This window comes from Orycteropus afer, unplaced genomic scaffold (assembly GCF_000298275.1).
Source record: "Orycteropus afer afer isolate SDZICR_OR568_19922 unplaced genomic scaffold, OryAfe1.0 scaffold00001, whole genome shotgun sequence".
NCBI lineage: Eukaryota > Metazoa > Chordata > Mammalia > Tubulidentata > Orycteropodidae > Orycteropus > Orycteropus afer.
The window spans coordinates 27,048,319-27,062,575 of NW_006921588.1; the positions used below are offsets into that span (position 1 = coordinate 27,048,319).

The 14,257-nt window shown below is 41.8% G+C and overlaps 1 protein-coding gene across 1 annotated transcript in view; it reads right to left on the reverse strand.

Moving 5' to 3' along the window:
- MAP3K20 (mitogen-activated protein kinase kinase kinase 20) overlaps positions 1–14,257 on the reverse strand; it is a 206,980-nt gene that overhangs the window by 36,150 nt on the left and 156,573 nt on the right. The window contains exons 11-15 of the mRNA XM_007941350.2: positions 10,157–10,201; positions 7,841–7,871; positions 7,604–7,743; positions 1,493–1,555; positions 81–173 (exon numbers count right to left, since the gene is read on the reverse strand). Of these exons, the coding sequence (XP_007939541.1) occupies positions 81–173; positions 1,493–1,555; positions 7,604–7,743; positions 7,841–7,871; positions 10,157–10,201 (372 nt within the window). The remainder of the gene's footprint in view (positions 1–80; positions 174–1,492; positions 1,556–7,603; positions 7,744–7,840; positions 7,872–10,156; positions 10,202–14,257) is intronic.

The window sequence follows — 14,257 nt, forward strand, 5'->3', positions numbered from 1 at the left end:
GAGTTAGAGGAGAGGAAAAGAGTAAATTATCTGAAGATAATGTATAGAAATTTATCTGAAGGATTTAAAGTGTGATTTACCTGTGGGCCAGTTCCAGGTTTCAAGTGAAAACCAAACACAAGTTCAAGGTTCACTATTTTTTCCTCATTTTCTTCAGGCTCACCTCCTGAGTCCTAAAACAGAAAACCAAGCACCACTTATTCTAGATGGTGTTTTTTATTTTTACTTCTCAGGTAAAGGGGTTGATTCTCTTAGCATTAATTTTTTCCATCCTAATCTATTAAATTTTATTTTGGATTAAGCTATAAATTACAATTACATAAAGCAAGAGAAATGATATATTAAGCTTTTGAGAACTTTGCCAAATGATTTATTTCATGCACTACAAATTGAATTTCATGGTATTATATTTTTCACAGTGCATCTTGCACTGGGTAATTTTACCCTAGAAATGCACTTAGTACTTAGAGATGCATTTAAGACTTCATCATTGGAATTTCACAACACTCAAAGATATTTACAAGCAAGGGCATATGTAAGGAGCTCTGGTGGTGTAGTACCTGAGGCATTTGACTGCTAGCCAGAAGCTTGGCAGTTCAAACCCACCAGGTACTCTGGGGAAGGAAAACTGGGCAATCTACTTCTGTAAAGATTTACCACTTTGGAAAGCCAAAGGGGGTTGCTAGGAATTGACTTAATGGCAGTGGTTTTGGTTTTCGGAGAGCATACAGGAGCTCTGGTAGCATAGTGCCTAAGGCATTTGACTGCTAACCAGACAGCTGGCTGTTCAAACCCACCAGCCACTCCTCGGAAGGAAGGTTGGGCAATCTACTTCTGTAGTGATACTGCCTCGGGAACCCAAGGAGGGATAATTACGAACTGGGTTCGATTCGATGGCAGTGAGTTTGGTTTTTTTGGTATGTGGATGCAGGATTAAACAGAGGAGCATAATGAATCTTTATGGCTTGGAGATGGAAAATCATAGCTGTTAGTGAATGAATGTATTAATTGCAAGGATCTACTGATTTTATAGCAGAGTATGCCATATACCTTTAGACTATGTTAAAAAACAACATGTGAAACATAATAATGTCTTATTCAAACAATAACCCTTCCCTCCTCCTGCAGGTGATACTCCAGAGCCCTGGTGTGTGTTCTTTCAGGGACTTACATGTTGGACAAACATCTCCTGGAGCCAGGTGGGAGGCCAGAGGGCCTCACCTGCAACGTTAGCACTTCCATCCCTAAGCCACTGAGGTGAGATGTATCGTTCTTATCACGAATGTGTTGTTAATATTTCAACTTGCGGGGAGCAAGAGTGTCCAATTTATGCACATCTTAAGCTTCACTCAAAGGGCCTTTTGTTGGGTGCAGGTGATTACATTTTACTTCAAACAACAGTTTCCGACACTGGCAAACTGAGGTGTGGATGTGGCAGGTGCGTTGGTGAATAAAAGTAGAACACTTTGAGTAAGAAAAAAGCCTTACTTACCTTAATTAGTGGTGGAAAGTGAAACAAGTTTAGGTAATCGTGGGTTAATTTCTCAATGGCTGACTGTAAAAAATAAAATCAGTGTTTGTTAATGATCTGATAAGACCAAGAGAGGTTTAAAATTGTTGTGTACTTACAAAGGCTTTCTTTATTTATGTAGTTCATAAAATGTCTTGGGGTTGTTAATATCCAACATCTATTGAGAATAAACCTGATTGTTCAAAGTAGTATGGATAGTATGTAATCATTTAATGGAACAGGAAGATATTTTAAAGGTGTTAAACCTCAGACTAAGCAATAAATAAAACCATTCTTCAAACACCAGCAGAGTACAGCAATGACAAGTTAATGTTCTGGTGAACGGAATGTAGTTGTCACCCTGAGTAACTGTGGGAAAAAACAACAAAGAACATGAACATCACTTTCATTAAGGCTACAATCTCACTAAAGGGTCTACTGCATTGTAAGGGTTTTTCTATGGGTATGTATCCAACATTCCCTTCCCTAGTGAAGCACAAAGAAATCGTAAAAGAAAGGAGGACAATTAAAATTATGTTTTTTTTCCCCCCCAGATACTCATTAGGTATAAAATTCAGCTTTTTTTGTGAACTGAACATATCATGTAGGGGGTAAAAAGTATCAATGTGAGAAAAAATAGATGCTTTTTTTAAAAAAACAAAATGAAAGCTGTTGACATTTGACAACGTAATGAACATATACTGGACATTCTGTCCTATTCCTTATACCTGGCTTCTCCACATGAGGGCTTCCAGGGACAGGGGAACCAGCTAAGTGAGGCTTGAAAGCAAACTGAGTAGCCAAAGGGGTAGTGGAAATGCTGCTTCCATTTCCAGTTTTATGATCCACCCCTTAAGGGCTGACTCTCTGAGGTGCACACAGTCATTATGCTGTCCTTTGGGAAAGAGCAGAGAATAAAAGACTTCTCACGGTCTGGTTGTGTGTGTGAAATAATTCTGAAGAGCACCAGGAGGGCTTCTACAGTCTGAAGGTTCTCAGCCGCTGCTTCCAAGGCCCAGCTTGAGATGTTATTTATCCTAAGTGTCCCAAGGGTACATGCAAGGCCTTCCCAGGACAAGTTTCCATGATGCTTTCCTTCTCACAGAAGCTCATGTGCAGAAATACTCATGCTGGAGCTGAGTGTATTGGAGTGTTGCCTCCTGTTGGCCAAGCTCCCACTAGTAGGCACTCTAACACGGCCTGAGGGCCTGAGCATTGGCAGTCAGGTGGAGGGTCTGCATTCCTGAGTTTTGAGACATTCCCTTCTGTGACCTGATCTTTATGCAGACATGCAGACTCACCCTGGGGCTCAAGGGTGGGCTTGTGGCTCACAGACCTGGCCACACCCCTCTTTTGGAAATCAAGGAGGACACCCTAGGCCTGGTCAAGAGAGGAGGTCCTGAACTCACCTCCCCCCCCCACACACACACCCCTTGCTGCTTCAACAGGGCTTTTGCTCTGGGCATGTGCTTCTCAGCTTCTCTGCTGCCTTCGAGCCTTTTGAACATTCTTTTTATCTTAGACTTTTTTCACTTTTGGCCTATGCAACATCATTTTCCCCTCATTCGCCTACTTCCTGGACAGGTATTCTTTCTCCTGCCTGGATTGCTCTGACAGCCCCTTGCCACATACTTCTTTTCTGAAGGCACAGAGTTGTTCTGTTCATGGTCAGGGGTATGTATAAACATGCTTTCCTTCTTGATGCTATAAGGAGCTCTCTTAACTAATGACACCCTCTCCTTCTTTCCAGTTTCATTATCACCATATCAACTGGGCCTTACTATGCTCTGCACTGGGTAAATAATGCCCACCGGCTCCAAAATCCATCTCCACCTGGAGCCTTGGGTATGATCTTATTTAGAAATAGGGTCTTTGCAGATTAACCAAATTAAGATGGCATATTGGATTTTGTTCTGTTGTAAAAAATGTTGCTGTGAGTCGGAGCCAACTCGACAGTACCTAACACACACACTAAATCCAATGACTGAACACAGAGACACACAGAGAAAAGAAGGCCATGTGGTGATAGAGGCAGAGATTGGAGTGACGTGTCTACAAGCCAAGGACCACCAAGGATGGAGGCAAGCACCAGAAGCAAAGAGGCAAGAAAGATTCCTGTCTAGTCTTTAGCGGGAGCATGGCCCTGCTGATACCTTACCTGTAGACTTCTAGTCTCTAGATCTGTGAGCAAATACATTTCTTTTGTTTTAAGCCACCAAGTTTGTGATGCTTGCTTTGGCAGCTCTAGGAAACTAATACACTCCCTATATAACAATCTCCTAACTGGTCATTTCAAATCCAGTCTCACCTTTCCAAATCTACTTTATAACTTCCAGAAGCAAAGTATGTAACATGACACCACTCAACACTTCCAATATTCCCCACAGCTGATCAAATTCCAGATCCCCCCACTTGAAGTAGCTGTGAGTGATTTGGCCCCACCTTCCTTCCCCTTTTATACATCATGATTTCCATTCCATACTATGTTTCCATTAGGCAGCCCTGCCTACTATTCAATGCATTGGAGCCAATCTCTTCTGCCTTCCAGGTTCTCTTCTGTTTCTTAATTCCTTATTCTCTCTGCCTAGATCAATATTCTTTCCTTTCCCTGTCCTGTCAGCATTCCAAATTGGGTCACTCCTCCAAGACCCGCTCAAGGGCCATCCACTCCATGAAGTTGTCCCTCTCCATCTCCCCCTACAACCGCCTCTCCCAGGCTCCTTTCCTCTGAACTGCCGAGACATTCCATTATATAAGAAGTTGTATGGACATGTTTTCTCTCTTCTCTAGGATGTAAATTCCTTAAGGGCAGGATTCTTCTTTATAGCTTCACAGGTTCAGTCTTGCAATTGATAGGCATCAGTGGAATTTGTTGAACAGTGAGTAGTTTGGACATTGCTTGTCCTAATGATAGCAACTACCATGGAGGGGGCATTTTGAGTGTCCTGGGATTTGCTTTCATTGGCCAAACCTGTTGTTGTTATTAGTTGCCATTGAGTTGGCTCCTATTTACGATGACTCTATGTGTAACAGAAAGGAGCTCTGGTGGTGTAGTGCCTAAGGCATTTGACTGCTAATCAGAAGGTCGATGGTTCAAACCCACCAGCCTCTCTGTGGAAGGAAGACTGGGCAATCTACTTCTGTAAAGATTTACTGCCTTGGAAACCCAGTGGGGGTTTCTATGAGTCAGAATCAACTCGATGGCAGGGGGTTTGGTTTGTTTTTTTATGTATACCGGAATAAAATGTTGCCTGGTCCTGAGTCATCCTCACGATGGTTGGTATGTTCGAGCTCATTGTTATAGCTGTTGTGTCAATTTGTCTCATTGAAGATGGCCATGTCTGGAGATATTGACATCATCTGTGGCTTTTGAGGAAGTAAGCATGACAGCTCACCACTTCTCTTCCTTAAGGGACATTAGCTTTTTTTTCAAAGACAGCAGACAGGAAAGGAAGGTGAGGAGCATCTTACCTTTGCCAAAGAAGACAAGATTTGCAAAATATCTTTTTTTTTCATCTCAAATTTCTCTGTACTACAGCAATAACTTTTCATACTGCAGTCCATCTAAGCAAGAATAGTTTTCCAGGGTGGAATTTCCCACATATAGAGATAGAAATTAAATTCTCTGACATCTTTTGAGATATATGTTTATATGTTTATGCATGAGTTACTATTATTATTATTGTTGTGATTTGGGTGAAAGTTTATAGAGCAATAACAGTTCATACACATTTTGTTTCATGACACGGATCACAGTTCCCATATGTAACAGCTCTCTTCCCACTTCCTCCCTGTGGTTACATTTTCCCTGCGTCCTTGTTTCCTATGCATAATCTTGCCTTCTGAGATATCTCTCTGCAGATACTGTCCTGATCTAATTTCCCATGGTTGATTGTTGTAAGGAGTGTGCCTACCTGGTGTAAACGTTCACCTTATATGCCTGTCTATTGTTTCGCTGGAAGCCATGGAAGTAAGTAACATTCTAGGCCTGAAGGGTGATTAGGGGCCATTGTCTCAGGAGTTTCACCAGTGTCTCCCAGACCAGTAAGCTTGGTCTTTTGTTTTGTTTTGTTTTTATGATTTTGAGTTTTGTTCCATATTTTTCTCCCACTCTGTCCAGGATTTACTACACTGACCCCTTTCTGAGTGACTGACAGTGGCAGCCTGGCACCATCTGGTTCTGGTCTCAGGGTCACATAGGTTGAGGTTCACTTGGTCACTAGTCCCTGGGACTAACTGTTTCCATCTGTCTTTGGTTTTCTTCATTCTTTTTTGCTCCAGATGAAGAGAGACCAATTGTTGCATCTGGATGGCTGCTTGCAAGCTTTTAGGACCTCAGTCACTACTCACCAAAGCAGGATGTGGAACAATGATTTTGTGTGCTGTGATACTGTAGATGCATGAGTTTTCCTGGCCATTGCACAGGAGGGAAAAGACAGTGCATTACTCTCTTGGAGATGATCTCTAGTGGGTTAAGGCAAAGCCATCACCCAAAGGATTCTTTGTGGATGGTTCTATGAGGATCCAGGGCCCACAGAATAGAAGTGAATGGGTTCTCTTTGGGCCTCAGTGAGGATTTCTCTGGAAAACCCTGTTTAGGTAGCTACAACTGAGCTAAAGGGTAAAGGCTGGTATATGGTTATGGTTTTGTAAAGATGTAGATTTTGATAGGAAGTGCTTTTTCTACATTTCATTTGTTCTTTGTCTCTTCTTTCTAACCTTTGGACACAATGACAGATTACTCAATAAACTAGGTAAGCACAGGCTTACTTGTGCTTACTTAATAATCTATAGTGAATAATTTCACATCTTCAATGTGGTGAAAAACACGTAAAACTGTTCACTACGGATTAGTAAGGAGCTCTGGTAGCACAGTGCCTAAGGCCCTTGACTGCTAACCAGAAGGCTGGTGGTTCAATCCCACCAGCCACTCCTTGGAAGGAAGGTTGGGCAATCTACTTCCATAGTGATACTGCCTCAGAAACCCAAGGAGGGGTTGCTATGAGTCGGATACAACTCGATGGCACATAACAACAACAACAGATTATTAAGTAAACACAAGTAAGCCCATGTTTACCTTGCTTATTAGGTAATCTGACAGTGTGCGCACACCCCTCCGTCTATGCAAACTGAGGGTGAGGCATAGTTTGGGGATCAAACTTGATTTTTATCATAAGATCTCACTTAAGAAAAAACTCTGATTAATAACAATGTCCACACAGATGCCAGCAATTCTTATTTGGTTTGAGTAACTACAAAACAAAACATCTAAACAAACAAACAAACAGATCTGTTTGCTAAACTGCAAAAAAAAAAAAAGCAACAACAAAACAAAATCAGAGGTTCAGCTTTAAAGCTTTTCAAGACCGCAGTTTTGGAGGAAATGTTAGAATTTTCTGAATAAATGAGGAAGTAGCTTACATGTACGGTCATGTCTGTTCCAGTTCAAGATTGCAATTTAGTGAAATTCCCGTGATTTTTAGTTACCGAAGAACCTTAGGTTTCACTCAGGGCTTAGGCAACTTTCGGGGGCCCTTAGTGATTTCTAACGGATACCTGACTGCTCCAGCATTAAATGGAGTGGCCTCCTCTTCTTCCTAGGTTGCCAGTCTTTCTCCCTGAACAAGGCCTTTCCACAGGCAGTCTACTCGTCCTGGAACATCCTGCCCCCTCACCTGGCTAACACCTACTTGTCCTTCAGCTCTCAGTTCCTTCATATCTTCTTCACAGAAGCCTTTCCTCATCCTAATGCCCTCTCCCTTTGGTGGCATTTCTCACAGGTGCCATTTTTTCATGATTGCATGATTCCTGTCTGTCTTCCCCACTAAATTTCATGAGGGCACAGGGGTGGCAGTCAGTGTATCCAGGTGATTCTGGTTTGCTAGGTATTAATCCTTTGGTTGTTGGCTTATGAGGAAGGAGGAGGAGTCCCATGGGGTCAGCAGCAAATTATCAACTGTACCATGCGGAAGTATTTCAGCACTGTAACAACTAGCACAGCACTGGTTCTATTCCCAGCATCTAAACCTGATCTGCCACCCAGGAGGTGCTCAATACAGATGCATAGCTTGAGTGTCCTCCCCTCTGAGGTACCTTTAAATGAATGATATGCCCCTTGGAGACAATGCCCATGTCTTTCAAGTCTTCTTCCTCCAAAAGCAGCAGCCGCTTCCCTGTAATGTTGTTTTCCTTAAACAAGCTTGCATATACAATCATCTCCTCTGAAGAATCACCTGAAGGAAATTATGAGAAGGTAGGATAAAATTAGATCCAATCATGTCCAAAGGAAAGCTAACTCTATGAATTCAGAAGGTAAGTTATTCCACTTGCCTTTTGTGACGAGCTGCTGAAGCCAAAAGTACTGTGAAAGAGAGCACATACAATGGTTTGAAGACTTACACATGATCAGAGGCCAGACTTAACAGTAAAACATGAAGTTTTCAAAAGATTTAAAGACTTTTAATTCCTGGCTCAAGCTCAAAGGTAAAATGGAAGATTTTCTGTTTGTACTTTCAACACTTCAAGCTTTCAAATTGGAGATGTCCCTTCTTTTGGGGATCTTGGACACCTGAAGGAAAGCTACAGTTTTCTTCCTTATTTTGCAGAGGTATAAAAGTCCTTTCTAAAGGTTCTTTTTTAATAATCATTTCTCCATTTATGTGACAGTGATTGCCTGGATTGTTGAGGGGTACTTGTTTACCCAGGAATCAAATGAGTAACAGGGACCACACTGCAGTGGACAGAGGAGTGGATACAATGAAGTCCTCCATCTGGTCATAAGGCAGCCATGTGGCCCTCCCAGAAAAACCAAACAAGTTGCCTTCTAGTCAATTCCAACTAACAGTGCCCCATGTGTTACAGATCTACACTCTATAGAGTATTCAAGGCTGTGACTTTTCAGAAGCGGATTGCCAGTCCTTTCTTCCAAGGCACCTCTGGGTAGGTCTGAAACCCCAACCTTCTAGTTAGTAGTGTGACCATGTGGTCCAGGACAAGTAGACCGTGCAGCTTTCTGTGCAGAATGAGGTTAGAATCATGCTTTCTGAAATTCTCTCAGTCCTGATGGCCAAACACAGACTTGTTCACTTATCCCCAGTGACACCTCGTCCTTGAATTTTATTAAGCCTGTGTTTACTGATATTTTCTCACATTATGGGGCAAAGGAGATAAAAGGGAGACCAGACCTTGCCCCTCAACTTCTCTGGGGAGACTTCAATCCTGGAAATTTATTTCAATGGCCTAGAAACAACTTATCCTCAGGGCAAAGACTAAAAATAGTTACTGGAGCTTAGTGCTTCTTTACAAAAAAAAAAAACAAAAAACAAAAATTATTTGAAAATGAGATGGGCCAACTTTGCAGGGGATAAAGGGATTATATCCAGGCCTATGAATAAAGGAGACCCCACATCCTGTCTCCTTGTTAAGCAGGGCTGGCAGGAAATTTACAACCACTGGGGCTCAATGAAAGACAGAAGTAGAGGCAACTGGTACCAAGTTTCCTTACTCTATAGAAGCTAATGCTGAAAGTAGTTTTACTATGTAAGAATACAAAGGGCAGGGAGAGAAATCCCCTGACCTAGAAACCAGGCTGAGTTAGGTAAATAGAGCTTCCAAAGAGTCTAGCAGTGAGCTTTATACCTTTGGGGCACCTGGCTCTGTCCCCTGGTGTGGGGCCCATATTGCAATGCACAGTCTGGCATTACATTTTTTTTTCTTGTTCATTTAATGATACCTTGCACTTGTAAGAAGGACTTGCACAGACATAAGTCCCTGAGGTCTTTAGTCAGGTATTCTCATACCTATTTTGACACAAAAGAAACAGATAGGGACATGCAAAAGGTGAAGGAGAAATGTAGGGTATAAGGCTTCCTTTGGACTTAAATAGCCTACCCGTATCCTCTTAAAAATGTTGGGACTTCTCTGGGTGGTGCAAATGGTTAACATGCTCCACTGTGAACCAAAAGGTTAACTGTTCAAATCTACCCAGAATCACCTTGGAAGAAGGCCTGACAATGTACTTTGAAAAAACCAGGCACTGAAAACTATGGAGCACAGTTCCACTCTCACACAGAGGGGGTTGCCATGAGTTGGGAGTCAATGGCAACTGGTTTTCTGACGACAAATGCAGATGACGCCTGGGAGAGCTTGTGTTCATTCCCTGGGCAGCTGAGAGTAAAGATGACCACCTTAACCTGTCATTTGCCAAATGGGCCTAACACAGGAAGGCAGTCTCCAGCTCAAAGACATCCCAGCCTGGCATTGCCTTTACCAAATCTTCCTCCACAGTTTTCAATTCCATCCCTGGCATTTTAGGAAAATTTAACATAGGCTTTTTCTTTTGAAGTATGTCTACTTGTTATCCTGGATCATTCTCTTAATTCTGTCATTGGCATTCATTATCTGGATACCTATCAGAGGAAATAGGGAGGTGGAACCCTCTTCTTAGATTTGAAGAGATACTTGCTTTGCTCTTGAGGGTTCATTTAAATTGTTTTTGCATTAACAGTAGAGAAATTTCTAATTTGTCAGACTCTCCTAGTTAGATCTTCCTAAGGTCCAAGCCCTGCTAGCAGAAGTCTTAAACTTGTGGGCAAGTTTGTGAAATACCTGCCCAGGTCAAATGTGGCATTAATTAAAGCAGCTTACCACGTCGTCTTCAGTCCATGCACTAATCTCAAAGGAAGGCAGCAGCTGCGTGGGAAATATGAATGAAATGAAAGAAAATATTATCATTGTTTTTTTAGTTTATCCCTTTGCCTCACTCTTTTAGCTCTTGGCTGCTGCTCTGGCTTGGTTCGTCCTGCAGGTTAGGTTGAATTGAGAATAATTTTCTTGACCTTAAGAATTCCTTAGCGCACAGAAGGGTTGTGACCATAGAAGTGAGTAACATACATCACCCCTCAGTAACAATTCGTCATATGGGGTGAACAGTTTCAGCAAGGACTTTGCATATCTTGGTGTTTTCTTCTCTTACTACACGGCACAGAGTAGGCACTCAATGAATAATTATTGCATAAGCCACCAGTGTGAGAGCCAGTCAATTGATGCTGTAACCTATGACCAATCTGAACCTTTCTCTAACTTTCCCCAGGGGACCGGATCCAACAAAGGACCATGACACATGGCTTATACAAATAAACCACTTAAAGGAAATGGACTCTAGCATCTCAAATGATGGGAGAAAGATGCTCTACTAATTTTAAAGCAGCCCTCCACTGTAATTAGGAGCGATACAACCCAGAAGGTGGCCTTGCATTCCTTGGACAGTACTCAGTTCCTACAGTTGAGTGGTAGTATGAAGAATGCATTTTTACAGACACACCCAGAAATCTTTATGATGATTTGCATTCTTCATTTCCCAGTGTCATAATGCCTTCATAAAGAGCTGGTAACAACTATTATTTTGTGAACCCCTATTGTAGGTGCCAGGCACTGTGATATAAACTTACATAGATTCATTTCCTCATCAATTTGCAACCATAACTCTGTAGGCTCCTATCATTACACCCATTTTATAGATGAGGAAGTAGATAATAAGGGGTATTTTGTAACTTGCCTAATCAATGCCTAGAACATAGGAGAGTTGGAGCTAAACCCAGGTTGGCCTGGCTTCAAATTCTATCCTCTTCTCAATATCGCATGTTGCCTTTCAGCTGGACTTCAGATTTGAGGAAGGAGGCAGAATATTTTTTTTTCAGTTTTGGGAAATTATTTTCATCATATTTCTTTATCCATTTCTCTCTTAGAGTTAGACATGGTCATAGTTCCCAGAATACAATCAATCGGAGAGAGGAACTAAATGTCCTTAATAAATCCATTCTTAGGGATCTATTACCACAAAAAATGAAGTGTTTTAAGAACCCAAAGGTGCTATGCAAACTAAATTCACTTTTCATTGTATGAGCGTACTAATTTTTAATGCAAATCATAGTTTTTAGTTATCCTAACTGATCTTGGAAATTGATCCATACTTGATCTACATTGATTATTTGGAGAGACATATGCTCAAACTTTGAAGCAAAAAAGATCTCAAAAATCACCAAGAGTGGCTTTACATCCCACAACAGGGCCTTGGCAGCCAAAACATTTGACATTCATCAGATACCAGGGCCTTCCTTGGAATTCTCAGCCAACATAAGGATTGGTTGATTATTACTGAAAATTCCCAAGCAACCACTTGGAAACTAGATGACTTATTAGGCTTGTCCCCACAGGGGAAGTTTCTAACAATTTAGCTAAATATCTTACTTGCTTTTCTATTTTCAAAACCAAATGTTAGGACCCAAGGAAGGAGGACATGTGAAATTGGAGCTGCTCTAAGGAACTCAGCTTGCAGAGTTACTGTAAATAAAACAGACTAAATAGTGGCTAAAGCACTTGACTGCTAACCAGAAGGCTGGCGGTTCAAACCCACAAGCCACTCCTCGGAAGGAAGGTTGGGCAATCCTACTTCCATAGTGATACTGCCTCGGAAACCCAAGGAGGGGTCGCTATGAGTCGGGGCCGACTCGACGGCACATAACAACAACAACAGGCTGGTAGCATAGTGCCTAAGGCACTTGACTGCTAACCAGAAGGCTGGCAGTTCAAACCCACCAGCCACTCTTCAGAAGGAAGATGGGGCAATCTACTTTCGTAGTGATACTGCCTCGGAAACCCAAGGAGGGGTCGCTATGAGTCGGGGCCGACTCGACGGCACATAACAACAACAACAGTCAAGAGCACAAACGTGAACAAACACGTTTGCAGGGGACATCAGCCTGCCTTATTTTCAGAGCCAAAGAGCTACTCACTTCAATATATGGCCCATGGCCATGGACTAAATAATAACTGCTTACATCATTTGAAAAAAATCTGTGCCTTAGGAGTTTAACTGGAGTTTGGTATAGCCATTATCTTTATTCATTTATGTAATAATATTTTATTGTGTTTTCGGTGTAAATTATACCCATTATCTTTAACTCAGTGGCCAAAATGCTTGCATTGTTCATGAGGTAACATGGTGTCACTTAACCTCTGTTACAAATAATACTTTTTGTGAGGGAGTTATAAAAAGAAGTTGCTTTTGGTTATTTTTACTACTAGTATAAAAATCAGAGGATGTGTGAGTTTATCCCTCTAATCTGCAGGTGTTTATTCTATACTCACATGCTCAAAATCCCACACAGCCCCTGCCTTCAGGGAGCTTTCAAATGAATTAGGGTGAAACAGATATGAATTATACATGGAGAGTCCAAGGCTTTGAAGATCATGGATTCCTCAGTGCCAAGCTGAGTGCCTGGCATACATCTGGTATATTTTCATTGAATGAATGAAATGAATGAAACATTAATCAAAATGCCCAATAATCAGGTCTAGAGTTTATGGTCTGTGGGTATACCAGAGAAAAGAGTGACGTATTGAGAGACGGTTTCATAGAATAAGAAGGGGGGGGATGGAAGGCATAGTTGGCTCTTGAGCTGCAAGGTAGGAAGTGCAGTGATTCCGTATGAAGAGAAGCAACAAGGCAAAAAAAGTGGCTCTGTCAGGGATGGGGGGAAGGGCAGGATGGGCACGGCACGTTCACCTAACTGGAGCACAGGACGCAGGGCTGTGCATGTTGGAGAAAGAGACGAGGCAGAGTCTGGAGGGCCAGGGAAAAGAATTTAAAACAAAAAATCTTCAAGTTAAGATAATTATGTGCACAGTTTGAATATTGCAGCCAAGTTGCAAGGGCATGAAGTGTACACTCAGAGCTCTACTAGTCTCTATATATACTCTAGGCTACCCCGCCACTTCCCACCATGGGTTGCCTCCTCCCTCCTTGGAATCACATGTACGTAGGAATCGCCAAATACACTCACCTGCTTTAATAACGAGGAAAGGAAAATGGCTTGAGGAATAGAATCTAAAGCTGAACCTGAGCAAAGAAAATGCATGACAAATTTTATTTCTTCCCAGGGCAGCTGGGTACAGCCGCAGAGATATGTCATTCCCTTCTCCTATCACAGAAACAAATGTGCAATAAGGAATTTTTTTGATTAGCTCAAAAAAACAACAGACTGAGTTGCAGAAATATTTCCTTGCATCAAGGCTGGCTTTTATAGGAAGTGGGGGGATGTGTTGTGTTTTGATTTTTATATAGTTCCTAAATATTGTGCTAAACAAAATTGAAAAATAAGTATTTCTTGAATAGAATAATGGTTGTAAGTGAAATGACTAATCAAGACCAGCATCTTTCATTCTAACATCAACAGGAAAGGAGCGAGAAGGGATCTCAGGGGCTCTGTGGATGGCTCATCAATATGATGCCAGGGGGAAAGCCCTGGAGTCAGTGTGATACTTGTTCTGGCCAGATTCTTTGCACAATGCTTGCAAAGATCAGTGAGAGGAAGGCTGGAGCCCGGCATTGCTTCCAGACGGTTTGAATTTGGCAAGAATGGGGGACAGGAGCTAATGATCTCAAGGCACACAGTGGTTGCCATGTCCTTTATGTTTTCTGCACCCTGTTAACATATCAGTGTATCTGCTGAAGGGTAAGTTCTAAGCCTTTCTGTCTTTGGGGATATTAAAAAAAAAAAAAAAAATCCATCTCATGACTGCCCTATCATTTTACAAATTCATTATTTACACTCCGACTGACTTCTGGAGAGAAAAGCTAACACTCAATGTGCACGTGTGTGACAATGATCCCTTCAAAGGACGTTGGGGAATCCAATCTAACAAAGATTGTATATACACAGCAACACATAACAAAGGGATTTACTG